General features: G+C 50.1%; 2 protein-coding genes and 1 non-coding gene across 8 annotated transcripts; all 3 read right to left on the reverse strand.

The window, feature by feature from the left end:
- Window positions 1-250: 250 nt before the first annotated feature.
- TEDC2 (tubulin epsilon and delta complex 2) lies at window positions 251-4,455 on the reverse strand. 3 transcript variants are annotated; one of them, XM_036310775.1, is made up of 10 exons: window positions 4,321-4,455; window positions 4,135-4,233; window positions 3,877-3,947; window positions 3,393-3,774; window positions 2,888-2,941; window positions 2,157-2,250; window positions 1,881-1,992; window positions 1,682-1,783; window positions 1,066-1,319; window positions 251-747 (listed from the first exon to the last, which is right to left on the reverse strand). In XM_036310775.1, exons 1-10 carry the CDS (start codon window positions 4,344-4,346, stop codon window positions 601-603), a joined length of 1,341 nt encoding a protein of 446 aa, XP_036166668.1. In that variant the 5' UTR covers window positions 4,347-4,455; the 3' UTR covers window positions 251-600. The 3 variants fall into 3 exon arrangements, with proteins under 3 accessions (XP_036166668.1, XP_036166669.1, XP_036166670.1); XM_036310776.1 differs by lacking the exon at window positions 2,888-2,941; XM_036310777.1 differs by lacking the exon at window positions 4,135-4,233 and having other exon boundaries at window positions 4,321-4,391.
- Window positions 4,456-5,637: 1,182 nt separating this feature from the next.
- CCNF (cyclin F) lies at window positions 5,638-27,292 on the reverse strand. 4 transcript variants are annotated; one of them, XM_036310187.1, is made up of 17 exons: window positions 27,184-27,292; window positions 26,007-26,161; window positions 23,342-23,448; window positions 22,332-22,399; window positions 20,897-21,090; window positions 20,472-20,525; window positions 19,613-19,717; window positions 19,216-19,293; window positions 17,700-17,851; window positions 15,533-15,697; window positions 13,445-13,568; window positions 12,993-13,173; window positions 12,060-12,147; window positions 9,806-9,905; window positions 9,580-9,707; window positions 8,709-8,878; window positions 5,638-7,700 (listed from the first exon to the last, which is right to left on the reverse strand). In XM_036310187.1, exons 1-17 carry the CDS (start codon window positions 27,197-27,199, stop codon window positions 7,231-7,233), a joined length of 2,355 nt encoding a protein of 784 aa, XP_036166080.1. In that variant the 5' UTR covers window positions 27,200-27,292; the 3' UTR covers window positions 5,638-7,230. The 4 variants fall into 4 exon arrangements, with proteins under 4 accessions (XP_036166080.1, XP_036166081.1, XP_036166083.1 ...); XM_036310188.1 differs by lacking the exon at window positions 19,613-19,717; XM_036310190.1 differs by lacking the exons at window positions 17,700-17,851; window positions 19,613-19,717; window positions 22,332-22,399; ... (1 more) ...; window positions 26,007-26,161; window positions 27,184-27,292 and having other exon boundaries at window positions 20,897-20,974.
- Window positions 25,113-25,219, reverse strand: LOC118657275. Its single transcript, XR_004967970.1, has one exon. It is a non-coding gene; the product is annotated as a U6 spliceosomal RNA (small nuclear RNA).
- Window positions 27,293-27,429: the final 137 nt, after the last annotated feature.

Genomic DNA, 27,429 nt, shown 5'->3' on the forward strand with positions numbered 1-27,429 from the left:
GATGGCTGTGGGCACATAGTGCCTGCCTACTCTGAGAGAGGCCTGTGGCTTCTGTGGCTTCCAATGAGCCAGTACAGACCTAGGCACCTGTGCTAAGGCCAATGCATGAGGTGAGTCCCCAGTGCAGCCCATCCTGAGTGGCTTTACCCCCTTCCTATAGTACAGAAGGGATATGAGTGTTCTGACTAGGTATACTTGATATATTCTTGGCAAACAAAAACAAATACACATCAAATCGCACCTTGTTATATAATTTCTAAAGTAGTTTTAATGTCACACAAGCAGCTTTTTAAGTCTAAAGTGAGAGAAAATAGAGGTAACTAAGAAAAATCCCCATTGGCCTCTGTTCCCCCCAGCCTGTGGAGGGCCCAGCTGAGCCCTGACCAGGATTAGCAGCTATGAGAAGGGACCTAGTTCCTCAGGAAGAGCCAGGGGTCCATTCCTTCCCCTTAGAAACCTGGTTTTCCAGGGGAGTACAGCCATCTCAAGCCAGGCCACTGCACCGGTGAATCCCCTCAATTCCTGTTCATTTAACTCTGACCAGAGAAGGGGTGCTCTCCCAGTAGACCCAGAACCAGCTTGCCCAGTCACAGGAAGGGTTCAGTCAGCAGGTTCATCTCGAAGGATGGTGAGGAAGCGCTGGCCTCCCTCACAGAGTAGGCTGTGCACAGCCCGGCAAAGCGCCAGCTGGGGCGCTCCCAGTGGCTCCTGCATGCTCACCAAGGGGAGAAGTTCTGCCATCAGGACCTGGGGGGAGATGTAGGGTCAAGGTTGCAGGGAGGCCTTATCCCAGACAGCAGCCCAGGGCCCCCACAGGAGGGCCCAGGGGATAGAGTATTTCCAGGACAGGCTTTGAGGCACCATGATCCAGCCCCTCCCTCCTCTAAACGCTCCATTCTCTCTCCTGCTGCCCCGGTGCTGGCAAATGCACAGGTGCAGAGGCTCTCGTCAAGAGCACAGATAGGCTGTTGAGCCCTTACAAGGCTTCAGATCTGGAATCCTCCCCATGACTCAGGCTCCCCTGGCACCCAGACACCTACTCCCTAATCCTCACTCAGGAAGTACCTTTTCCAGGTGGATTTGCTGGTCCAGCATGTCCACCCGAAGCCTGAGGGCTGCCAGGGTTTGCAGCTCCTGCGTGCTGGAGTAGAGAAGCAGCTGGGGGCTCCAGGTGGGATCTGCTCCTCCTCCGCAAGGCAATGAGGCCATGGGGGGCCTCTCCTCAGGCCACGGCCCCAGCTGCTGTTCCACCACTTCTGTGAGGACGGTGGAATGTGGCCTCCTGGGGTGACAGCCAGGCACCTCTTTGCCACTCTCCTCTAAGGGGGAGCAAAGTTGCAAAGTCTCCATTTGCCTCCGAGACAAAGCCCTATTGTTCATAATCATCTCTTACAAGGCTAGGCCAGTCACCTACCAGTACCTCTGATTCTCACATGCTACTTTTTCAATGATTGGACAAATAAGTAAACTACTTAAAAGTGATAGGGCTCTGTGTGTTGGGAGAAGGAATGGGGGTGGAGGAGCTGTTCCAACTGGTCCCATAGGACAACTGGGGAGAACTCAGAATGCAATGGAGTGACTTGGGGAAGGGCCTGTCTGCCTCTACTCTTGGGTTATCCTGTGGCTAGAGAACCTTGACCTCCCCTACCAGACTTCAGCACAGATAGCAGTGGGGTCTCACCTGCCTGCAGTTCCCGCAGCCTGTGGAGGCACTGCCCCACAATGGCCTGTAGCCCTTCCAAGGTGAGCAGGCCACGGTATTCCTGCATCCAGTCCGTGGGGTCTACGAAAGAGTCAGGGAGGGCAGGCTGGGTCCATGCTGGTCCTGCAGCACCCCCAACCCCAACCCCTTACAAAAACCTGTATCAGGGCTCACTGACCTCTTGTGAGCTCTTCCTCCATTCTCAGTCTTAGCAGCGAGCAAGCCTTCTGCAGGCGCCCTACCTCTGCCTCCACCTCTGCAGCACTGAGCCTGGAGCTAGGCCAGCCTGACTGGACACAGGTTAGGGAAACTCCCGTGTTCAGCGCCACCGCTCACCTCCCCTAAAGATGGGGCCTGGGAGTGGCTCTGGGCCTTCCTGGAGTTGCTCCTCAAATTCACCAGGTGTAGAACCAGACACTCTTCCCCTACCCCCCAGCAAATCCAGCAAGGATACAGTCACCTGCATTTTCTGGAGGAACTGGGTTTTAGAGGACGTAGTGGCATCCATGGAGTCGCTGGTCTGTGTAGAGCTGAGCTGGGCCCACAGGCTGGATGCACACATGGGCACCCCAGTGAGAGATCATTATTCTAGTTAGCTGGACTGGATCTCAGGAAGTAGGCAAGGGCCAGAGTAGGGGCCTCAGCCTAGGCCCTAGGGTGTCTGGCTCTGCTGAGAGGTAGGAGAGGCCTTGGGATGTCTCAGGGGAACTAAGAGGACACTGTCCAGAGAGCTGACCCATTCTGAGAAATACTAGGAGAGAATTTGAGGAAGAAGGGGAGAGGGGCTGGCAGTGACTGGTAAGAACTGTGGGTGCTGGCTGTGTACCAGGCACAGTGCATAACCTGAAAGGAAGCACCTCAGTTAACATCTCTAGAAAGCTAGTACTACTATCATCACCTGCACATGCAAGACAAATTGGGACTAAAAGACACCAAGTGTTTTGCTCAAAGTCTTGCAGCTTATAACCAAGCAGCTGAGCTGGGGGGTCTCAAAGCCTACTGAGTCTAAGGTGACTATGGCAGTCGGAGCTGGGCAGACTCTCTTAATATATAGTGTTCCCTCCTAGCAAAGAAAGCAAAGAGATCTGCTGGAAAAGTCTTACCAACAGGGCCCCGAGCTGGTGGGAAGCCTTGGCATCCCTGCTCTCCCCTCCACCCCCACCCAGTTGCAAGACTCAGCCTCACCAGGAGTTCTGAGAAGCCGCCTTCCTGAAGGCCATGGGCAGCTGCAGCAGCGTCCTGTCAGGAAACCCAGTGTTCAAAGGAGCCTCGCCTCATTCTGGGACTGCAGACCCCATTCCCTGCTCAGAGCCCAGATAGGGGTGAGGCTAACACCCCCCACCCCCAAACCATGGGAGCCAAACCCTGTCCAGGTCTGCCCTGTCAGAGAGAGGAGAGGGTACCACAAGCAGAGACCATCTGAGCCCCTGGGCTGGGTAGATAAAAGGGCACTGGATGGCCAGGGAGGAGAGTGGGACAGGCCCTAGCACATCTAACCCAGCCAATTCACAACCAGCTGTTCCATTCTGCCAGCTTCTGGGCATGGGCCTCATGGGTGGTACTCCAGAACCCACATGCACTTCAATGCCCTGCCCTCCCTGTCACCCCAAATTCCAGACTCCAGCTGCTGGCTAGGGTCTGGTCAGGTAGAGTGCTAGCAGTTCCTCCAGTGAGGTTCTGAGAAACCTACCCCTTCTCCTTGAGTGTGAAGGCTTCTGGGGCCTGAGGAGCAGCCGATGGAGCTTTCTGTGGGTCCCTGAGGCCGGGTCCAGGCTTGGCAGCTAGGGGCCCTCTCCCTGCACAGGTCTGATCCCCCGCGGACAGAAGCCTAGGCTTAGGGAGGCCCTTGGCAGGCCTGGTGGCCTGGCGGGTGCCCCTGGGGAGTTTTGTTTGAGAAGCCCGGTGTGGGGCAGCGGCTGTGGTAGCCGAAGTGGCAATGGACCCAGACTTTAGGCTGGAGGCATTGTCTCTTTCTCCAGCCTTAGATATGCCTTTTCGCACGTGTACAGCCTTCTGCAGTGCCTGGGTTAGAAGCTCCAGCTCCTTGAGGTCTTGGGGGCTGGGTGTGCATGCTGTGGAAGCCAATACAACGGTCGGTCACCACTGTCCTTCTTACCGCTGCATGCAGAAGGCAGGCCAGGGGCAGCACTTGGAGCTGGGTAGCTGAGGTTTACCTGGAGACGGGGCCTCTTCATTCGTTTCTGGACCTGGGGTTGGCTCCGGAGTCGGGGTCTCCGCTGGTTCCCTGCGAAGACACAGGAAGCAAAACCCCAGCCTTCTCAGAGCCTTCAGGGAAAGGGGAGAGGGAGATGACACCGACAACCGGCACCTGGGAAGTGGGCGCTGGGCCCGCCCTCCTGGCCCGGTCTCTGAGAGGGGTTCTGAAGGCCCGGGGAAGGCCGAGTCGGGGGTCCCGCCCGGGGCCCGCGTACCAGGCCCGCAGCAGCCTCCGGGAGACCCGCAGGCTCTGCTCCAGCTGCCGCTGCCGCTCGGCACAGGTGTCCAGGGCGTCCTGCAGCTCGGCCACCAGCCTGGGGAGGACACGCCGGTAGCTCAGCACCCGGGCGGCCTCCTACGGGCCGTGCTCGCTCCCGCCCTCGCCCCAGCGCCGGACTCACCGGCGTGAGCAACCGAGCGGTAGCATGGAGACGGTAGTCAGTCTTCAGGATTTGCCGCCGGCGGAAAGTCCCACCCCTTCCGGGCTATAAGACCGCCCATTTCCGGCGGACTATCCAATCCGGAGACCAGAGCTCAGGACCTTCCCCCTCCCCCTACACCCAGCCCACCTGCCACCCCGCGCCTGGCGGCTCGGGCCCCTCCTCCCGGAGCCAGGCCCCGAGGCTTGGAGGAGCGGACCTCGGGAGCCGCGCAGGCTTCCGGTGCGGCTGACTGGTGGATGGTAGCATCTGCGATCGCTCACAGTCGGCGTCTCTGTTCTCACCGAAGGCACTCTGAAGTGGGGCCGGCCGGTCTTGCTGACGCCGGGATGGGCCCAATCGCTATTTACTGGCAACAGTCGCTAGAGATGAGGATGAAGTGTGTGTTGGGAGCGGGGGTGAGGAAGAAGGGAGTGTTCACTTTTGGACATACAGGTGCGGTGATGACATTCAGGGGAGACATCAGGTAGGCACGTGGGTAGAGATGAAGCAAGAGGGTTCAAGGTGAGGCAGATGTGCAGGGACAGGGACAGGCGAGGAATGGGTGTTGGAAGGAGAGCTGGAGCCCGGAGAGGTGAAGTGACAGCAGAGCCCGGTGTCAAAGAAGCACTGGGAGACTGTCCAAGGGATGGGGTGGGGTCTTCAGTGACTAAGGGAACACCCAGCGTGGGGGCAGCGATGCAGGCGGCAAGCCCCAATGTAATTGCAGAAAAGAATAAACAAAAATCTTGGGTTACGACCACAGATCTTGGGTGGGGGGGGGGGCGGGAAGGCATGTTTACAGATGGAGAGCTGTCCATTTTGTAGTCACTAATAGGTGGTGCAGCATAGGGGAGAGAGACATGAAAGTGGGGAGTTGAGGCACAAAGGGGTTGGGACCCAGGCAGCCCTGGGGCTGCTGTTAGCGTGGCCCCTCCATCTGCTGTGGCCTGTTTTCATGCCTAATGTGGGGAGGCTGATGCCCTTCTACCAAAATGAGATTCTCTGTGAGGTAGGAGGGGAGGGGAAAACGCTTCCCATCAGCACTTGGGAGACCCCACACCAGTCATAGGGCACTGAGGTGGTCATTAGAACTTTGGAAGATGCAGGGAGACTCCACACTGTGGTCATGGAGTGTTAGGTTCCACAGGAGTAGTTTTCCCCTACAGGTGCAGGCTGGGAGAAGGCAAAGACCCGGGTTCACCCAGAGTTGGGATTTTGGTAAGGGGCCATGGACAAGTGCCACAATGTGCCTTGGTTGACAGCAGGAAGTGACAAGAAGGCAGTACAGATATGCACATCACGCAGCTTCCACTATCCTCATCACGTTTAATCCTCACAACAGGCCTGTGAGGTAGATATTGCCCCATCTTACAGGCGAAGAAACAGGCTCACACATGCCCAGGGGCACACAGTTGCAAAATTCTCTTACAGTAGAAAAGACATAGATACACACCACACACACACACACACACACAAGCACTGTAATTCTGGTTCAAGAGCTTTTGGGGGACACTCCCAGTCAAGTGGTTCTTTCTGACATTTGGAGAGGAAACAGAAGTTATCACAGCATGGCGAGTGTCAGTGGTCAATCCAACTGCGGAGAGGTCAGGGTCCCTGATCTTGGGCAGATCTCTCAGGTGTTTTGACTGCTGCCCCAAGCGTCTCAGCTAGTTGTCCTCAGGAACCCACAGCAGACCCATCCTTGCCCGGTAGGCAGGGACAGTTCTTCTCAATCTTGCTCTTCTGCATCTGGGTCACTTCAGATGTTACAAATGATGTTTTTTGTGGGGTTTCCCCCCCTGGCTAACCTCTTTAGGAAAATTCTTTTTGCATAAACAGTATCAGGATAGCTTTGAGGGGTTTGAATCAGATTATCTTTAGCTGCGTCTAAATAATGTTAAGAATCCCTTGTTTTTAAAAATTTAATACCTTCTATTTAAAAAGAAATGGCCCAGAAATTCAGCACAGCAAGAGATGTTCATATGGAGACTATCTGTTGGGAACACAGACAAATCACTCTGGGAGGAGGGACATTTCTAAAATGAGCTGGGAGGGAGGGAACCTACGACCAAGACATCAAGGCCCTGTCCTGCAAAAAGTCAGGGCCTTCATGTCTGGTCATCACACGTAGTCCGACAATGAAAAGGGCAGGGCTCCCTCACCACGGGACCCTCTGCCCTGTGAGGGAGTAGATGACCTGGGCAGGGTGAGGTGGGCACGGCGACAGACCTGTACTCAAAGCTTTCAGCTCCCCCTAGAATAGGGGTCCTCAAACTTTTTAAACAGGGGGCCAGTTCACTGTCCCTCAGACCATTGGAGGGCCGGACTATAGTTTTAAAAAAACTATGAACAAATTCCTATGCACACTGCACGTATCTTATTTTGAAGTAAAAAAACAAAACGGGAACAAATACAATATTTGTATTTGCATGTGGCCCGCGGGCCGTAGTTTGAGGACCCCTGCCCTAGAACCTAAAACCAGATAGATGGAGTGGAGAAGCTGTGCCAGGCTACCTGGATCACGTGTTCTCAGTTGTGAAAGCTGTCGCTACTGTGATGAGGGTTCAATGGGGTTGGGGTTGTCATGGGCTTAAGCTTCCCAAAGAGAAAGCAGGACAGACACAGGGGAGCACAGAGAAATAGGCTTCACACAGTGTTGCTTTGAGGTGAAACTTTTCAAAGAGAAGGATCTGAGTTTTTGTTCGGATTTAGACATTCTGATAGCTGGAATGGGACTCGCCTGGTGAAAGACACTCAGTGCCCTTCCTAAGTTCTCTGTACCCCATTTGAGGCCACTGGGGTCTACACATCATTCATCTCCAGTGCTCCCACTTCTAGTGCAGCAGCAGCTCTCTCTGCAAACATTCACTGCAGCAAACACTAGCACACTCACAGCTCCAGGAAGCCCAAGTTCGTGTCCTGCTCCTCCTTGCTGGGGGCAGATAGGTTTTTCCTTTTCACCTCTTGCCGGGGAACATTGCTCTCTGGGGAACTTGAGGGACGACACTGTAAACACGACTTCCTGGCATGATGATGGCAATGCAGTGTGCTCGAGTCACTGCCTGGGGAATGTGCTGAGGTAGATTGGGGAGGGCCGCCATTCACGGAGTTTGTAGGACTCACGCTGCTGACGGAGGAGTACCCTGAGGTTGTAATGTCCTTGCTCAGTTCCCTGCTGCCACAGAGAGGGGGCGTGGGCCCTAGGGCCAGAGGTGTCTGGGTGCTTGGCACCATGGCGTGCAGGTCCTGGCATCTCTTGTCCTCCAGGCAGGCCTCCTCATCGCTAGATTCCTGGCCGCAGTGCTGTTCGGGATTGAGGTACACCACAGTGACATCAAGGACACCGCTGGGAGCCGTCACTATGGGAGAAGGAGGAGTCAGAGGAGAGGCCAGGCCACAGACTGAGCATCAGGGTGACCCCCTACCCAGCTGGGACCCTGGTCGCCTAGGGTCCAACCAACTCTCACCCAGTTCTCTCAGCTACATATGCTGGACCTCACTAGACAGTTCCCTCTACTGATCTTTGAGTTAAAGAATGGAATATGGCCGAAACTGGTTTGGCTCAGTGGATAGAGCGTCGGCCTGCGGACTGAAGGGTCCCAGGTTCGATTCCGGTCAGGGGCATGTACCTGGGTTGCGGGCATATCCCCAGTAGGAGATGTGCAGGAGGCAGCTGATCGATGTTTCTCTCTCATTGATGTTTCTAACTCTCTATCTCTCTCCCTTCCTCTCTGTAAAAAATCAATAAAATATATTAAAAAAAAAATTAAAAAAAAAAAAAAAAAAGAATGGAATATGAAATGCCTCCTTCAAGCTTGGGGCACCCAATAGGACTTGGGGGACAGTAGGAAGTGACAACAAACTGGTCATCTAATAATTTACTTAATTCCCTGGACACAAAAGCTTGCAAGCAATCGGGAGACTGACAGAAACTGCTTGAATTGGGTTTTCTATGCAGACAAGTGCCTGAAAACACGAGAATAGAGCCCCCTGCAGCCTCCCCTGGACCCTGGAGGAGAGTGTGAGGCACAGAACCACAAAGCTGCAAAGGGCAGTGGGGAACACATCTCATACATAGTTCTAGAAAGATCTTATTGTAAACTCCAGACAGGACTTCTTCCTCTTCCCTGCCCCAGTGAGTCCCTTCCATCAACACAAGCCTGCCTTAAGCTGAACACACGTTTGGCTTAAATCCTTTTCTCCCCAAACGCTGCTGTGGTGTCCTAGGGACTCTGCTCTCTCACGCCTACCTGTGTCTGGACATGTTCTCTTGCAGGTAAAGTCAGGGGCCCTCGATGAGAGCTGCCCTTTTTCTCGCTGCCCCCTTTGGCATAGCCCCTGAGTAGCTTCGTGGCCACAGGACTTACCATCACCTTCCTTCTCGCCCTCGCTCTCCTGGTCGCCCTCGTAGCCAGAGCAGTAGTCCAGGTTCCAGTCCAGGAAGCTGCCCAGTAGCGTCTCTTCCTGGCTGGACAGCTCTGCGGTGGGGGTGGTGACGAAGCTGCCCCTGTCCTCTTGGAGGCTGTTCTCTCGCTTCCTAAGATGTGGAGGCCAGGAACTCAGTCATAGGCAGAAGTATTAGGTCCCTGGCACCTGCCTGCCCTGCCCCGTGTGCTGTGATAGAGACAACACAGCCACCCAGTGCCTGCCCTTGGAGTCCCAGAGGCAAGGCCAGAGGTGCAGTGAGAGCACTGGCTCATCTGGACTTTGCAGGATCAGTGCGAGTTCTTCAGGTGAATGAGGTGGGGAAGAAAAGTTATTGCAAGTGGTACAGCCAGGACTTTGAGATAGGAGAGACAGAAGTAAGTGGGATATACACAGAAGATTTAGGATAGAGATGAGGGTGCATGGGAGGCGCTGAGGACACTAATTAGGTTATAGCTGCAGTTCAGGGAGTGCCAGTAACACCATGGAGTAGAGGGCCCAGGGAGGGTGACATGTGACAGGTGCATGGCAGGGCCAGAGCCTGAGCTGGGCTCAACCTATGCTCAAGCCTATTTTCCCTCAAAGGGTACCAGTCAAAGCAAGAGATAGCACGTTGGAGGAAAGAGGATAGCACTGTGGAGGCCTGAATTCAACCCAGCTTCAATTTCATAGGATCTGTTGCTTCTCCGTTATGCCATAGGAACCCTCTGTGTATGAAGCCCCTCAGGCAGTTGCAGGGGTCACGAGGGAACCCAGGCCCAAGCACACAGGAGCCACACTGCATCACACCCTTAAGATACGGGGCTTACTAACCTCTTGGTTTTCCTTGCGGAAGGAGAGCTAAGGAAGGTGTGAATGTCCCCTGAGCTGAGGAAAGACGTGGGTTCCGGGCTCTCTTGTTTCACTCCTAGAGCTGCGCACACCTGGCTGTAGCTCAGCACCTGAGAGGAAGCCAGGGTCAGAGGGAGAGAAGAGGCCCCAAGGGGTAGGCAGGGGTTTGTTCCCACCCCAACCAGGAGACAGGGTAGGGAGGTGACACCTCTTCCTGGCTGATCTCTTGGTAACGCTTATCCTCAAATCGCTGTTTCACGGCAGTCAGAGAGACTTGTCTATAGTCCTTGGGGACGTCATCATGGAAGCTGCAAATAGAGGGACACATGAGGGACAGTGGGGGGCAGGTGGGGATCCCGGGCAGGCATTATCAGCACACGAGACTCCCATTTTTAGCCTCCCTCACTAAAATGAGAGGGGACAACATACTTTCAAAAATAGCTCAGTGATGGGAGGTAAAGCAGGGTGCTACTGTGGAAAAGTCTAGCTGTTCCTAACAGTTAAACCTAGAGTCACCTATGACCCAGCAATTCCAGTCCCAGGTGTATCCCCAACAGAAATGTGAACACATGTTCACACAGAAACTTGTCCGTGGATGTTCATAGCAGCATGATTCATAACAGCTAAAGGTGGAAACAATCCAAACATCCATCAGTGCACAAATTATAAACACAATATCGACACAGTAGAATATTAACAGTGGAAAATATGAGGGTGGAAGAGGTCTGCCACAAAAGGTCACATATTGTATGATTCCGTTTCTATGAAATGTCCAGAACAGGTACATCCATAGAGACTGACAGTAGATGAATGTTTGCCTAGGGCTGGAAGGGCGAGGGAATATGGGTAAGGAGAACAGCCCCCCCCTCCCATTTTAAAACCATTTTTATTTTTCAATTATAGTTGACATACATTATTATACTAGTTTCAGGTGTACACTCTAGTGATTAGACATTACATAACTTACTAAGTGATCATCCTGATAAGTCTCACACCCATCTGACACCATACATAGTTAATAGATTATTCACTATGTTCCCTATGCTATACTTTATATCCCATGACTATTATGTATTAACAATTTCTACTTCTTAATCCCTTCACCTTTTTCACCCATCCCCTCAACAACCTTCCATCTGGCAAATGGCAAATGTTCTCTGTATCTGTTATTTTGTTTTTTAGATTCAACTGTTGATAGATATGTATTTATTGCCATTTTATTGTTCATATTTTTTATCTTGTCTTTTCTTCTTCTTCTTAAAGAAGACCCTTTAGCTTTTTTTTTTTTTTTGGTCTGCCCTTTGATTTTAAATGATGGCTTTGCTGGATAATCTTGGTTGTAGGTTCTTCCTTTTCATCACTTTGAATATATCTTGCCAATCCCTTCTGGGCCTTCAAAGTTTCTATTGAGCTCCCTTGAAGGTAACTGCTTTTCTCTTGCTTTTAAGATTCTCTCTGCCTTTACCTTTTGCATTTTAATTACGATGTGCCTTGGTATGGGCCTCTTTGGGTTCATCTTATTTAGGACTCTCTGCAGTTCCATATCTATTCCCTTCAGCAGGTTAGGGAAGGATTCTGTCATTATTTTTTCAAATAGGTTTTCAATTTCTTGACCTTGGCAGCTGAGATAGCTCTCCCAATTTTTATCCACCACATGTGGGACCAGCCTGTTCTCCTTCTGGCAACCCCATGATGCAAATGTTAGTGAGCTTGAAGTTGTCTCAGAGACTCCTTACACTAGCCTCATGTTTTGTGTTCCTTTTTCTTTTTGCTGTTTTGACTTGGTGTTTTTTTGCTTCCTTTTATTCCAAATTGCTGATTTGGTTCTTAGCTTTATCTACTGTACTGTTGTTTCCCTATAAATTATCCTTCATTTCAGTTAGTGTATTCTTCATATCTGACTGGTCCTTTTTTATGCTAAGTTCACTGAGTATCCTTATAACCAGTGTTTTGAACTCTGCATCTAGAATGCTTATCCCCATTTTATTTAGTTCTTTTTCTGGAGTTTTGTTCTGTTCTTTCATTTGGGGCATGTTTCTCTGTCTCCTCATTTTGGCAGCCTCCCTGTGTTTGTTTCTGTGTATTAGGTAGAGCTGCTACATCTCCCTGCCTTGGAGGAGTGGACTAACTTAGTATGTGTTCTACAGGGTCCAGTGGCACAGCCTACCCAATCACCCAGGCTGGGCACTTGAGGTGTGCCTCCTGTGTGGGCTGTGTACACTATCCTCTTGTAGTTGAGCCTTGATTGCTGTTGGCACATCAATGGGAGGGATTTACTCCCAGGCCAATCAGCTGCAAGGACTGGCTATGACCACCAACCTGATACTCACAACTTACTGCAGGAAAGGTCTGTGTGGATTGATGGTCCTCCCATGAGAGCCCCCTCCTTTTCTCTATACTTGAGGACCCAGCCTCTGTGGCAGAAGTAGGGTGGGAGAATCCATTTCCTTTTACAGACTCACCACTTTTGGTGAAGACTCAAGACACAGGGTATGAGGTCTTCACAGGAGAAGCCGGTGAGGTCCCACAGTTGAGTGCTCCAGGGCTGTGCTGGGGAGAAAAGCAGGAATGGTGGGGCTGTTCTGACACCCACTCACACATACAACCCAGATGGTTCTGTTGTGGGATTTCCTGGATTTCAGGGTTGCAAAGACCCCCACATACAAAGCATGCCTCCTTGCTGTCAACAGTGAGGGAAATACAGGGGTGGGCAAAAGTAGGCTTAAGTTGTTCATATGTAAAATCTATAATAATAAAAGCATAATATGCAAATCAACCAAACGGCAGAACAGCGGAACAACTGTCCGGATGAAGCCAGGGCTGTGAGGCCCGAGGCAACTGGGGCTGCGAAGGCCTACTCTTGCACAAATTTAGTGCAAAGGGCCTCTAGTAATATAATAATTAGTAAGTAATAATACAAGCCTGGCTGGTGTGGTCAAGGTTCAATTCCTGGTCAGGGTACATGCTGGGGTTGCAGGCTCAATCCCCAGTAGCGGGGCGTGTAGGAGGCAGCTGATCGATGATTCTCTATCATTGATGCTTCTATCCCCCCCCGCCCCTCTCTTTCTCTCTCTCTCTCTCTCCCTTCCTCTCTCTGAAATCAGTAACATATTTTAAAAATAAATAAATAATAATAATACAAGAATAAATACTGTGTTTGGTGGACTATAATTATAAATCTACTTTTGTCTACTCCTGCACTTAAGCTAGAACCATAGCTAACCTCACCCCCAGAGAATGGCTTTTAGTCCATTCTAGTGTTTTCTTCTCCAGGAGAGATGGGCCTGCTTCTTTTTCTCCCCTCTCCCCACTTATATCTGAGCATCATTTTCTGACTCCAGGAATTGCCCAGGCCCCTGGCTCAGCCTGTGCTGAGTGGCTAACAGGATCCTTACTTTGCCCATGTGTCAACCTTGCTAGCAGCAGGGCGGCTGCGGCCAGGCGTGCTGGGGAGTAGGCGGCCAGGCTGGTGTGCAGTAGGGAGAGCTCGCAGAGGAAGCTGCACAGGTGCTGGGTTCTTGGTGGCATAGGGATCAGCGTCAGCAAGATGTCCTTGTAATCGACCACAGTAGGGACCTAGAGAGAACCGGAAGGCAGATGTGGGGTGGGGGTCTCAGCACACAGAGAGCTCATCTACCCACTCAACAGGGAGGCTGGCCCAGCACAGAGTCTGGCATGACTGATGTTCAAGATGGTTGCCAGGGCATGTGGTGATAAGATGACCTCAGGGTCCAAGAGAACTTCTCAGAGCAGGAAAGTTCAATGCTATGAGGTTGCCCTCAGATCCTGCCACTCCCTCATGTGACCTCCACTTTGATTTACAAAAAAAAAGAAAAAGGCCACTTACTCGAATCTTCCCTTCCAGAGCAGAAATGATCTCTCCCATCATCCTCACCAGGTCCTCATACTTGTACGTATTGTCTGTGAGCCACACGGCTTCCCGGATTGTCAAGATCTCTTTGTTGATGAACCTGGAATATGAGATGGGGTCTGAGAGTTGAGCTCAATTCCCTCAGTGAGGCAATCACTTTAGGCTTCAGTAAAAGAGGCTGGGGGTGGGGAGGTCAAGGAATAGACCTGGATGCTTGTGACTACAGACAGGAACTGAAGAGGTCACATAACCCTGTCATAAGGGGCTGGAAAGGAGGAGGGATTAGTGCCACAGAACATTATGAGTGGCTGGACCGCCAGGCACACAAATGTTTCTGCCAAAGGCACTCATGAATGACGCGACTGGTCAATCCTCTTAGTGAGTGAGGGGGATTTGCCCTGCTTTGTGCCAGATTCTACAGCGAGTATAAATGGCTTAAATCTAGGAGGCAGGTGAGCCAACAGAACTGAGATAGAGGTTGTTTGAAGGTTTGTACATAGCACAAAGTCTGGCCACTGGAAATTTGATTGTCCATTAGGCAGGTGGTCACCCTGTTCTCTATTCTCCATGAGAGCCAACTATCAGTGAACACACTGGTACAGTGGCCTGCTGAGGGTGCCTCGCCTGGTAGGGTGGACTGGGGCCAGGCCTGTGATCGCTTTGTTCTAAGACTCTGCAACTCCCACATTTGCTGAGGCATGGGGACCACAGGTGCTGAAAGATTGAGATGCAAGTGTAGCTGGTGAGAGCCCTGTGCTTGGAGTCATGGCAAGTGCTGCTTTGAGAGCAGAGGTGGGGGTATCTCAGCCTCTAAAAAATTTTAAAGCAATTAGCATCTTACTGCTAGTCAGTTTGTGATCCAATAACTTGGTTTCTGATGGCAAGGATGTAAGTATGCCACCTAGGTACAGGAGGCAGGCACCCTGTCTATTCAGCCCTCTCTGGTGAGGAGACCTGAAATACTAAGGGGCCCAAACAGTGTGCGGCAGTCTGCTTGCTGACCCTGAGTCCATCATGCTCCCTCCACCTGTGGTCATATGACCATGCTTCCATGACTACCCAGAGACCATACTTTCTAGTTACATGTGGCCATGTGACTGAGCTTGCTGCAAAGGTGGACATGGTGACCTTAGGGGTCATGGAATGGTGGTGGCAGAGAATAAGACAGAAACTAGGGCTCCTCTGTGACCTCCATGAAACAGAAAATCTGTCCCAATGACATGATGAGCCTGGATCTTATGCCTCTGGGTTATTGTGCAAAAGAAATCAATCTCCCTGTAATTCACACCACTGTGTGCAATGAGCCTGTTCCTTATTTCCCCCAAGCCTTGCAGACAAGGATGGTTGGTCTGGAAAGCACTGCCCAGGGGAAATGGCAGACCATCTGGTTTAGGAAAACTAGAAAATACAAAATGTATGGTGGGAATCACTGTTCATATTACTTCCAAAACTGGGTGGACAGGTATTTGTTAAAGGACAGCAGATTTAGGTAATAAATAAGATTGAGAAACACATTCTTGGGAACGTGACTGCCAACAAGCAATCTTTCATGATCTTGGGTGGAGGACTCTGACTTTCCCTCCTTGTTGAGTCATCCTCAGGGGCCAGGAGAAGTGGGGTCCAACCTGAGCCTCACCAAGTAAGGCCACACTCTGGGTCCTGAGACCATGTGCTGGGATGAGTGGCTGCCCACACTCCAAGCTCAGCTGTCCCTGTGGGGAGGACTACGTGGCTTGAGCACTCCCTAAAACTCAAATCCCCATCTAACCAAGTGGGGTGCTGAAATTTTACTTCACTGAAAAGCCAGCCCATGGACTAGGGCAGCGGTCCTCAAACTGTGGGTCGAGACCCCTTTGGCGGTCGAACGACCCTTTCACAGGGGTCGCCTAAGACCATCCTGCATATCAGATATTTACATTACGATTCATAACAGTAGCGACATTACAGTTATGAAGTAGCAACAAAAATAATTTTATGGTTGGGTCACAACATGAGGAACTGTATTTAAAGGGCCAGAAGGTTGAGAACCACTGGACTAGGGCATAGCTGTGGGGAGCTTCTCACCGAGTGCAGATGACCATGCAGGCAATGCCCAGCAGCTGGAGCCTGTACCGGGGCACCAGCCTCCTCCGTAGGTATCGGTCCACACACTCCACTGTCAGGTGAAGGCATAGGCTTGTGAAGTCCTTCATGGTAGCAACTTCTACCAGCCAGTCGATCAGAATGTACCTTTGGGAAGAGAACCACCCCTGAACACTAGAGCGAGCACTCATGTATCCTGTCTCCCAATCCAGATGGTTCATCTTCTCGAGTGAGAGAGCTGGTCATCTGCACTATTGGTTTACCCAGGAGCCATCCCAGGCTGAGATGCCACATTCAAGGGAGTTGGGGAGGCCCCACATCTCCTGGCATTGTTTCTGGGGGGTCGGTGGCTCATATATCTGTGTCTCTGCCTTTCCCACAGAGCCCCCCAGGCACTGGAAAGACCTGATACTCACAGGTAAGGGGCAAGGTAGAGGTGGGACAGATCACAGACCCCAGGACCAGAGAAAAGACACTCAAAGGTGCGAGAGCTTTGGCCTTCCTGCAAGTCACCTATGGGGTCATTTACCAAAACCTTTTGCAGTGGAGCAAAGAGCCAAGAACACAACTAAAGCAGAATGCACCGAGACCATGAAATGGACTTTCTTAGTCACCCACCAACCCTGATGGAGCACAGAGACAACACACATGGGGTCCTTCCTCGAGAGGGCTATAGCCTGGGGTCAGGGACACAGACATCACAAAGGAATGCTGTGTGCAATGGGAAGGATACTCGAGTACAGGAAATGCCTTTCTGAACAAAAGAGAGGGGACGGAGAGAATAGGAGAGAGAGAAAAATTGTGATTCTGCACAGACAGGGTAGATGGGATCCTGGTGTCAGGCAGGACAGAAGCATCTCAGAGGGAAGGAGGGAAAGATGGGGTCAAAGTGGTGGAATGGAAGGAGGGAAGCAATGGAGGTGGAATGGAAGGAGGAAAGGATGAAGGAGGAAGACAAGCCTCTAATTTCTCCCAGAAGGAGGAAGACAGCATGAGTATCAGGTATTTGAGGTTTAAACCAGCCACTATTGGAACAGAAGAGGAAGTTCCCCTACACAAACAGATTAACAAGCTTAATCTGGCTTATAAAAACAGAATAACCAATGTATATACTTTAAAATGGTTAAATCTGAAACTAATATAATGTTACATGTCAATTATACCTCAGTAAAAAAAAGTTGGCAGTTGCTAGGCAGAGGAAAATGGAAAGATGCTCAACTCAAGGGCTGAGATGATAGTATCGCAATAAAATTATTTTAGTTCTTAACAAGGAAAAAAAAAGTGAAATTTATTACACACTGCTGCTCCCAAAATAGCAACAGTAAAAAAAAAAAAAGGCAGACTGAGAGGGCACAAGTGGTGTTATCAGCGAATTTCTTCCAACAGAAAAAGGGAAGAGCTGAGAGGAGGGGGGAAGGGACTGTGACATTTAATGTGGGATCTAAGGATGCTGTATCCCTTACTGTGTGTGTGGTAGACATTAAGCCTCTCCAGGAAACGCTAGATCCTTCTAAAAATAAATGTTTACTGAGAACTTACTATGTGCTGGGCATTGTCTACTGGAGTATACCCAGAGCCTGCCCATTATAAATCCGAATGTATTAGAAATCTCTTACATAAGCTCACAAAATTATTCACATTTTCCATTTTACTAACATGCAAGTAAGAAGTACCTTATCTCTAAACCTTGGCGGAAAATGGGCCTGCAGGAAGAGGTGGGTATTGCTGGGGTTTTAGGACACCGGGCACATTGCAGCTGCCCCAGAGGGCATAGCTCCTGGTTCAGGCTGGCTCAGACAGCCATGGAGTTTCACACACCCAGTTGATGATCGTAATGATAGCTTATAAAGAAAAGGTGGTTTGGGGGCTTCAGAAAGATGTTTAAAATGGTTTAACTTGTTCTGAGGCTTAAAAAGGAAAACTGGAGAGAGCAACACTTTTTAGGACGAATATTTTCTCTTAGAAGCCCTGGATAACTTAGAGAACACTCACACACACACATACACAAATGGGGTGATCTAGTGGGGTTGACAACACAGAGTGCTCTGTGATAGGTGGTTCAGGTGAAACAGAATGGATAGCTCCCTTTGCACCAGAGACCAGTGGTCACTCTGCCTTCCAATCAGACGCTCTGGCTTGAACCCCTCACCTCATCGTGTCGTTGAGTCCCTTCTGCACAGAAAACACCTTCTGCTTATTAGCAGCGTGGGAAGCCTGAAAGAGCTGGCAGACTATCTCATTGGATGCTTTCACTTCTAGGCCAAGCTGGTTTCCATTTGCACAGGCTTTGGCTAAAGACAGCTGAGAAGTAAAGACATGCAGAATGAGCACAAAGCAGTGACTTTTGAGGTTTTCCATTTCCAAATGTGAAGAGCTTTTGAGAGAGAAGACATGTGTATACACATTTGCCCTCCTTATGCCTCAAGCCTTCTGTGACCAGTATGACTAAGATTTTAATGATTCCTTTTGAAATAAGTAATATATCACATGATAAAGAATTTTAAAAAGGATAAAAGGTATGTAACGAAATGTCAGTCCCCTTCCTAACCTGGTAAGCAGTTCAAACAATAAGTGTTTGGTAACTTAAAAAAAAAAAAAGTATATTTCTGTTCATCTCCTAATTGTGAAAGCTAGATATTCCAGAAGGAAGAAATGCATTGCCCTTTCACCCAGCAGTGATGGGAATGCTGCTGCTCTGCTTCCTCAGTTGTGTTTATTTCCTCTTTTCTCAGAGGGGACTGAGGCCCTGTGGACTTTATCGGGACCTTATTACTCTTATTGATGAGTTTGAGCTTCAAGTAGAACCACATTGTCATTGTCATGTCTTATAAATTTGCAGACTGCCTTTTTGGACACAAACATTACCGGGCTCTGTGACATGTCAGGCTGAGCCACCTACCGCTTTGTGATTCTTTCTTAGCTTTTGAGGGTAGGTGACTCTCAACCATCCACTTGATTGGCTGAGCTTCTACCCGCTTGGCTTTCTTTGTCTTGAAATCACGACTTCACAGCTACAAGGGGAGAGTGCTTAACTAACACCAACTACAAATCCTTAAGGGTTCTGGTTCTGACACTGGACAACCTGGTGAGCAGGTCAAATAATGAGAATAAGACAGCACTCCACATGCCCACCTGCTCTAAGGAGCTTCAAGATCTGTTGCTGAGGTAAGCTTTACCTGCAAGACAACTTTAGGGACCAGTATGAATTTTGACAGCAGATGCAGTTCCCAGGCACTTAGAAATTAAGAGACTGGCTTAGATGCCCTAACCGGTTTGGCTCAGTGGATAGAGCATCAGCCTGCGGACTGAAAGGTCCTGGGTTCGATTCCAGTCAAGGGCATATACCTTGGTTGCGGGCACATCCCCAGTGGGGAGTGTGCAGGAGGCAGCTGATCGATGTTTCTCTCTCATCGATGTTTCTAACTCTCTATCCCTCTCCTCTCCTCTCTGTAAAAAATCAATAAAATATATTTAAAAAAAAAAAAAAGAGACTGGCTTAGAGGCAATGGGCTTTGAGACAATAGGGTGGTAATGAACAGAGAAGAAAGCAGCAGTTCTAGGCTCTCCTCCCACACACCCCAAAGCTAAACTCCTTTAAGACACAACTCCAGTTTTATGGCCTCCTGAGTGAGAGTCCAGGAGGTAAAGGCAAGCTCCCTTCTCACCTGGGCTTCCCAGCAGCCTTTGGCAGCATAGTCCCTGAGTTTCCGGAAGTTGTGGAGGCACCGTCCAGGATCAGACATCTGTCAATGGAAGAAAGTCACCATGACTTTATACTGTTGTCTCTGGAAAAACTCAGAACTGACCTACGGGATCTTTAAATGTTTCCCCCAACATCCCCAGAGGGTCTCTGGCTACACTTTCTTCCAAGCCTTTTATTCTCTAAATGACAGTGGCCATTTTGGGACAGTGCTGAGAGTGGCCCACTAAGCAGCGGTTCCCAGGGGCCTACTAGATGTATGAGGATCCTTCCTGTGCTGACAACCTCATCTAAGGGCCAATTTGGAGACTGTGCCTTTGGCCAACATAATTCCTCCTCTCCCCAGACCCTGGTCCACTCACATCCGTCATTCTGTCACTTTCCCAGAGGAGGTACGAGCTGATCAAACATCCCTGATTAGCAGACTCTTCAAACAGTTCACGAGCCTGCTTCTTTTTCTCTTCATCCTGGAAAAGTCCAAGCAGTTTATCCTTTTCTTATTCTCTTTCTGCTAACCCATTCTAGTAACCATCTTCATCTTTCTCCATATCTCTAAGTGTCCCCATGCATTGCTCTTTAATAAGAATGAGTTAACTAAATCGGAGTAGAAATGATTTCTCTAAAGACATACATTTGACAATCAACGGGGAAAGTGAATTCATGAATTCTGCCCTCACAGGTTCTGCTTTCTCCTTGACCAGGTTTGTGTTTGGCTTGGCCCTAGGCCTACTGGAGGGCAAGCCCTCCACACTGAACCCCCCAGATGGTGATGCTGGAGGCTATCTTGGGGCTCCTCCACCCCCTCCCTCATGCTCAGTGTCCCTCCCTGTTACTGTCAATGCACACCTGTCACCAGAAGCCACCACCTTCCCTGACTTGCTGCAGAGGGAATTCCTTAATAACAAAGCTTGTTAAAGCTTCCTCAAATGTGGAGAGTCTGGGTGAGCAGTGGGAGAGGCTCACCAATAGCAGAACCATGGAACAAATAAGCACATTCAGACGCTCTGCCTGGCTCCACGCAGCCTCTCAGTCAGGACTCTGGCTTCGAACCCTGGACAGCCCCTTTTGCTGCCTTTCACTTACTTCCTCATCCTTGGTGTTTGTGGCTGGCAGAAAGGTGAGCAGTATGGACATGTGACACTGCACACATATTCTGTGTGCTCACCCAGGCCAGGCACACATAAAACTCAGAATCCAAGTGGGATGGATAACTCAACTCACCTCAAAAAGATTCAGTACTCTCCCCAAGCAGTGCAGTATGGACGCTCTGTGAGTCTAAGAGGAGGAGGAGAAAGAAGAATGATCACTATAGGCGAGAACATCCGGGGCTGCCCCTCCCAGCCTGTGGGGTTTGCAGAGGACCGCCTGCTTCATGGAACCTCTCTTGCCTTTCCAGCTGTCACTGTGCCTGCAGTCCAGCTCATCAGATTCCCCTGAACCCGGCTCCGAGGCCTCCTCTCCTGCTTGGGCATTTCCAGACGCTCCCACATCCAGACTATTGGTTTTCTGTGCCTCCACTGCCCTCAGGTCCCTGACTTTATATGGTCCACAGCATCTCTCCTCAAGGTTTCTCACCTCCCAGGATCCTGTGGGGCTTGAACTGCCCAGCACTGCCTACCCTACATGCGACCCTGGCCAGGACTCACTCTTTGTAGCTGGCACTCTGCCCGGAGGCTCTCGTGAACCACGGCCTTGCAGCAGCTTCCAGACACTGACCACGGAGGGCGGATGAAGAGCCAGATGAAAGGCGCGGCACTGACATTCAGTCGCTCAGCGAGACTAAAGTAGCGAGAGGCTTTCAGGCCATTCACTTCTGCGCGGGCCTCATCAGACACAGACACTGTAGAGGCGGACAGAACATGACCCAGGGATGTCTCGAGGACAAATGTGAGAGTTCTCCATGATCTTTTGGGAAAGTCTAAAACCCCAAGTCCACTGCAGTGCAGAGCTGCTGGTGTTTGAGGAGACAAAAGCCCTCTAGAATGGGGGGCTCCTTCCCCTTCTCTCCCTACTTTGTGACTCATGTACCTCTGCCAGGGTCTTCCCAACAGCCTGGATTTTGAAGGTGGGAAGGTGCTCTCTGTGAAGGTGTCAGATGCCCACCCTCCCTCCTGTTGGGTACTGCTGGCAACCCCCCTGCTAACAAGCTGATTTTGGGGGTAATGAGAATTTCCAAAATCAGACAGTGGTGATAGCTGCACAACTCTGTGACTATACCAAAAATCACTAGGTTGTATACTTTGGATGGGTGAGTTGTATGGTATGTGAATTTTGTCTGGGAACTGCTATCTGATGGGAGGTTTGGGGCAGGACTGCAGCTTTTCTCAGCCTGGAGGAACGCTCATTGTTCCTATTAGTCACAACAGTCTTGTCAACTGACCACATGCAGGGGCTATTTCTCAATAAGATGCCAGATCTTTCAGAAGCAGAAAAACGGCTGTTTTTAAATCTTAATGTGTTTTGGGAACCAGACAGGATGGACCCTAGGCTAGTCCTTAGTGTGCTAAGCAAACAGGCAGGAATTGGTGGAAGGCCACATAAGATTCTTTCAAAGAGCACCTGACCTTTGGGGGTAAAGAAATTCAGTTACCACGCTGGCTTTGACCTGCTTGTACCTGCCTCCGGCTTAGAGCGTTGGCCACCTGTGTTCTTGATCTCCTACGGAATTAGGCACACTTTGACCACTGCTCCAGAGTTCCACAGAGGAACTGTGGCTGAGGCAAGGAGCCAGAGTCTACACACGAGTTTTGGTGTTAACTGGACAGAGGGCAGGCAGCCAGGGGAAGGCTGCTGCCTGAGTAGCCCTCATTCTAAGTCTCTGCTCAGTCATTCTTTGCTGACTGAAATGAAAAGATTTATTAAAATGAGAAGTGAGTCTTCCAATGTACAAAAATCAAACTTCATCAATGGGTCCCTCAGTAGGGCACCTCTGGCACAAGCTCCTTGGAGAAGACAGTAAGGCAGACCTCCAGATACAGAAAGAAGAGCAACTAAATTACAAACACTGAGAATAGCTTATGTGTGTTCTAAAACATCAATATCAAGAGGGGCAATGCCAGCTCCAGCCCTGCAAGGACTTACAGCCTTCATTGTAGAGGTACGCAATGCCTAGCTTCACAGCAGCTTCAAAATTTCCCTTTTCAGCAGCCCTACAGCATTAAGAACAGAAAATATCACAGAATTATATTCCATCAAGGTTATGTTCCATCACAGCAATTGAAACTAGGCATTTTCTGAATAGCAACTTTTTTTTTTAGCTAGTGCAGTTATATATCATACAACATGGATGAACCTTAAAAACATGCTAAGTGAAAGAAGTCAACAAGTTGTATGATTCCTTATATGAAATGTTCATAATGGGCATATCCAGAGAGAGGAAACAGATACTAGGGTTTGGGGGATTGCAGGTAAAATAGGGAATGACTGCTAATGGGTACAGGGTCTCATTTTGGGGTAATGAGAATGTTATAAAGTTAGATAGTGTTGATGGCTGCATAACTGTGACTATATTAAAAATCACCAAGTTGCACATTTAAAAAGGGTAAATTGTATAGTTTGTGGGTTATATCTCAGGTGGCCGGCCTGAAACTACTGGCACACTTGGATGGTGTGTTTAGTCATTGTCACACTAGGATTCACAGGCCTTAGGGCTCACACCCACTTTGGTCCAGCCTCTGGGTGCCATCTCTAGCAGGGGGATGGGATCAGCCAGTGAACGAAATGCAATAGGATTTAAATCATATGGTTTTGACCAAAAGAAAAGAGAGCTGAATAAAGTTTCCACACACAGGTGACCTGGGTTTGAGTCACAAGGGATGGGTCACAGCCCAAGAGGGACTCTTCAGAAGCACCACTCTGACTAATGAGAGTTAGGCCTGTGCTGGTGGTAGGATGACTGATGACTGTGCTGGAAGTCATGTGACTCAGTGGGTGAGGTTGACTGCCCTTAGTTGCTTCCTTGGGGGGATAAGGAATTGGCAGAGGCTACAGGAAGAAAATCATTCCCAGGTCAGGCCTTGGGACACACGCTGAAATATCAGGGAGGCCCCAAGATGGGAGAAAACCAAGCTATTCCCGGGGTGCAGAGATACCTTTCAAAGAGCTTCAGGTTCCTTGGAGAAGGCCATAGCTCTTGAAAGCTGGCACATGCCCACACGCTGGCATGGTTGTCCACCAGGTACTTCAGGTGGGAGTGCACCTGCAGAGCAACGGAAGCAGGGTAGGTGGGAATTAAGGGACCTTCCCAGAAGCCATGCTCTGGAGCTCTTGAAGACAGAAGGTAGGGCCTCCTGTCCTCTTCCCTACCCCAGTAGTAAAGGCCCCCACTCTGTGTCTTAAAGTAACAGTGGCTTTGAATAGAAAAAAGAGCCCAAAAATAAGTTTCTCTGTGGCTCTAAAGATGGAGACAGTGGTCCTAACCCAGCCGTGGGCAAACTACGGCCCTCGGGCCGGATCCGCCAGTTTGAAATGAATAAAACTAAAAAAGAAAAGACCATACCCTTTTATGTAATGATGTTTACTTTGAATTTATATTAGTTCACACAAACACTCCATCCATGCTTTTGTTCCGGCCTCCGGTCCAGTTTAAGAACCCATTGTGGCCCTTGAGTCAAAAAGTTTGCCCACCCGTCCTGCCCAAACCGGTTTGGCTCAGTGGATAGAGCGTCCGCCTGTGGACTAAAAGGTCCCAGGTTCGATTCCGGTCAAGGGCATGTACCTGGGTTGCGGGCACATCCCCAGTAGGGGATGTGCTGGAGGCAGCTGATGGATGTTTCTAACTCTCTATCTCTCTCCCTTCCTCTCTGTAAAAAAAAATCAATAAAATATATTAAAAAAAAAAAAAAAGTTTGCCCACCCATCCTAACCGGTTTGGCTCAGTGGATAGGGCGTCAACCTGCAGACTCAAGGGTCCCAGGTTTGATTCCGGTCAAGGGCTTGTACCTTGGTTTCAGGCACATCTCCAGTATGGAGTGTGCAGGAGGAAGCTGATCGATGTTTCTCTCTCATCGATGTTTCTAACTCTCTATCCCTCTCCCTTCCTCTCTGTAAAAAAATCAATGAAATATATTTAAAAAATTAAAAAAATAAAGGTGGAGACAGTGGTCCTGGAAGGGGGAATAATCATCTAGACTGAGAAAGAGGGGATGACACCTCTGTACGATATATAGCTACAAGGAACAGAGGAACCAAGTCTAACAGGAGCAGCTAGGACAAAAATTTGTTTTTTTGTTGTTGTTTTAAAATTTTTATTGATTTTAGAGAGGAATGGAGGAGAGAGAGATAGAAACATCAATGATGAGAATCACTGATCAGCTGCCTCCTGCACACCCCCTACCAGGGATCGAGCCCACAACCTGGGCATGTGCCCTTCCCCAGAATCGAATCCTCCCGGGTTCCTTCAGTCCGCAGGCTGACGCTCTATCCACTGAGCCAAACCTGGAAGGGCCAAAAATCTGTTTTGTATTGTTCTGCCTGGAGTCTTGCAGTGGGAGCATGAATGGAGCCTAGAGGTCAACGGACTCTTGGAAAAGACTGACAGCAGCCTCAGGTAGGACCTGGAGCCTCTGCTCTGGGCGGGAGCCCTGATCACTGGTTAGCAATCTAAGCGCTAACGTTCCCACCGCCACTGGAAACTCAGCACCCATGGATACTATAACCCAAATGGAGGCGGCTTTGGAAGTTGGAGAAGTGGGTTCTTGTTTTTCTACAAATTTACTATATGCCTTGGGTTAAGTCGTTCAGAATGAGGCTGCAGTTCCAATGTCTGTAAAATAACTCCGAGTCCCTTTCAGTACTGAATATTACATGGGATTTGTTCTCAAGGATATACTTTTATTATTTTTAATATCTTAAATTTCTTTTTTAAATATGGAACGCTTCACGACTTTGCGTGTCATCCTTGCGCAGGGGCCATGCTAATCTTCTCTGTATCGTTCCAATTTTAGTATATGTGCTGCTGAAGCGAGCACTAATATCTTAATTTTTTTCAAAAAAATTTTTAAAAATATATTTTTATTAATTTCAGAGAGGAAGGGAGAGAGAGAGATAGAAACATCAATGCTGAGAGAGAATCATTGATCGGCTGCCTCCTGCACGCCCCCTACTGGGGATTGAGCCTGCAACCTGGGCATGTGCCCTTTACCGGAATCAAACCCAGGACCCTTCAGTCCACAGGCCAACGCTCTATCCACTGAGCCAAACTGGCTAGGCTCAAAATTTTTTTAAAAATTTATTTATCACCCTAGCCGGTTTGGCTCAGTGGATACAGCGTCGGCCTGGGGACTGAAGGTTCGCAGGTTCGATTCCGGTAAAGGGCACATACCTTGGTTGCAGGCACATCCCCAGTAGGGGGTGTGCAGGAGGCAGCTGATCGATGCTTCTCTCTCTTCGATGTTTCTAACTCTCTGTCCCTCTCCCTTCCTAGCTGTAAAAAATCAATCAAAAATATATATATAAAATTTATTTGTCAAGTACAATTGAGATACAGTGTTAGTTTCAGATGTAATGTCTTATGTCGTAAGAAATACAAATTTTACTGCTGTAAAAAAAAGTGGCTTCTCTGTTAAACATTATAGTGAATGTACTACTTTTAGGTTTCCCATGATCAGAATAAACTCAAGCATCTATTAACAATTACCATCCTTGTTCCTCTGTTCTTTTTGTAGCCAAAGTTCTGCTCTGACATTTAAGAACATGAAACCTTGACGGAATGACCAACACTGCTAGGGCTGACACTATCTTTATTGGGCAACTTACAGATCGAACGGCAAGGATGTCCCCAACAGAGAGCCATTTCAGGATGTGAAAGAGCACGTCTTCTGGGAGACTCAAGATGGTTAAGTTTCTGGGTCTTCTTCTTATTCTCCGCTTTGTAGGATAACAGAAACACTTGGCACACCTACAGTGGATCACTTAAGAAAAAAGAATCAGAATGGTCTCAGTGACGTGCTGGAAAGGAGCTATACGGAGGTGAAGTTATACCCGCAGATGACTTAACAGTTACAGCCCCCGCCCCACGAAAGGAGTCAGCCGGATTTCTAGTCCCCAACAAAGAGTTAATAAAGGAACAGTATTCTAAGGATAACAGAAGACGTCGTCATTCATTCAAATATTCAGTAAGTATGGACGGTGAATAGCCGACAATCATGTAGCCTGGCTATCGGGAAACCTTCTGACTCGGAGCCCAGATGATAACCGGGAAGGGGAACCAAGCAGCCAATGGGATGAGGTCTCTCAATGGAGCCCCCGGGACCCCTGCTGATCTCTCTGCTCCGTTTGCATACCTGACTAAGACGCATAATGTTCCATTAGGCTCCGTGGACTTGAACCACCTGGTTTTCGAGTCCAAACCAAGAGGGTCAGTTCCACAGGGACTCAAAGGCTGAACTTGCAGGACAGCTTGGTCCCCCCTCTGCCCAGTGTCCTCTCTCCCCATGGGGGGAGCGGGGGGATCATTCCAACTCCAGCAGCTCCTTCCTCATTCTAAGTAGAGGACTTGGACACTCCCGGGCAGGACCCCCTCACCCACAATTTTCCTGGTGTTTTCCATACAGCACTCCGCCCCCCGCCCCGCTCTTAACCGGGGTCTTCCCAGCCGCAGGTAACGCGCCGAGGAAGCCCGACCTACACTCAGGGGGGCCAGTTCCCACAGGTTACCTGGATTTTACCGCACCGCCCTCATTCCCTTAATGTAGGACAGACACGGAAACGCGTAGCCGCCACGGCGATAATTTCCGAAACCGCGGCAGAGCTCACAGCCTCTACAGGGAATGGGACCCGCGCGGGGCTTTCACGCGGACCTGGGCGCCGCCTGGCATTTAAACTGCGCGCCGGGCGAGTGCCGCCGGGACCCCGGGCCAAAGGGCTCGAGCCGGGCTGCGCAGTCTCGGGCCGCCAGCCCGCCGCCGCCCGCCCCCCTGCGCCCCGCGCTCACCACTGCCGCTCCCCATCGCCACCTGCACCGCCACCTCCGTCGCCTCAGTCACCTCCGTCGCCTCCGTCTAAGCAGCACCAGCCGCCGGCCAGCCCTGAGCGCACCGCCCCACGCACGCGCAGACCCGCCCCGCCGCCCGCCCTAGTTTTCAAACGCACCCAGCGCTTCCATTGGCCCGTCTGGGGGGGCGCGCGCCGCAGGGCTACAGGGCTCCGCCCTCGGCCACGCCCCGCTCGCCGGCTCCGG

This window comes from Myotis myotis, unplaced genomic scaffold, assembly GCF_014108235.1.
Source record: "Myotis myotis isolate mMyoMyo1 unplaced genomic scaffold, mMyoMyo1.p scaffold_m19_p_5, whole genome shotgun sequence".
NCBI classification, from domain to species: domain Eukaryota; kingdom Metazoa; phylum Chordata; class Mammalia; order Chiroptera; family Vespertilionidae; genus Myotis; species Myotis myotis.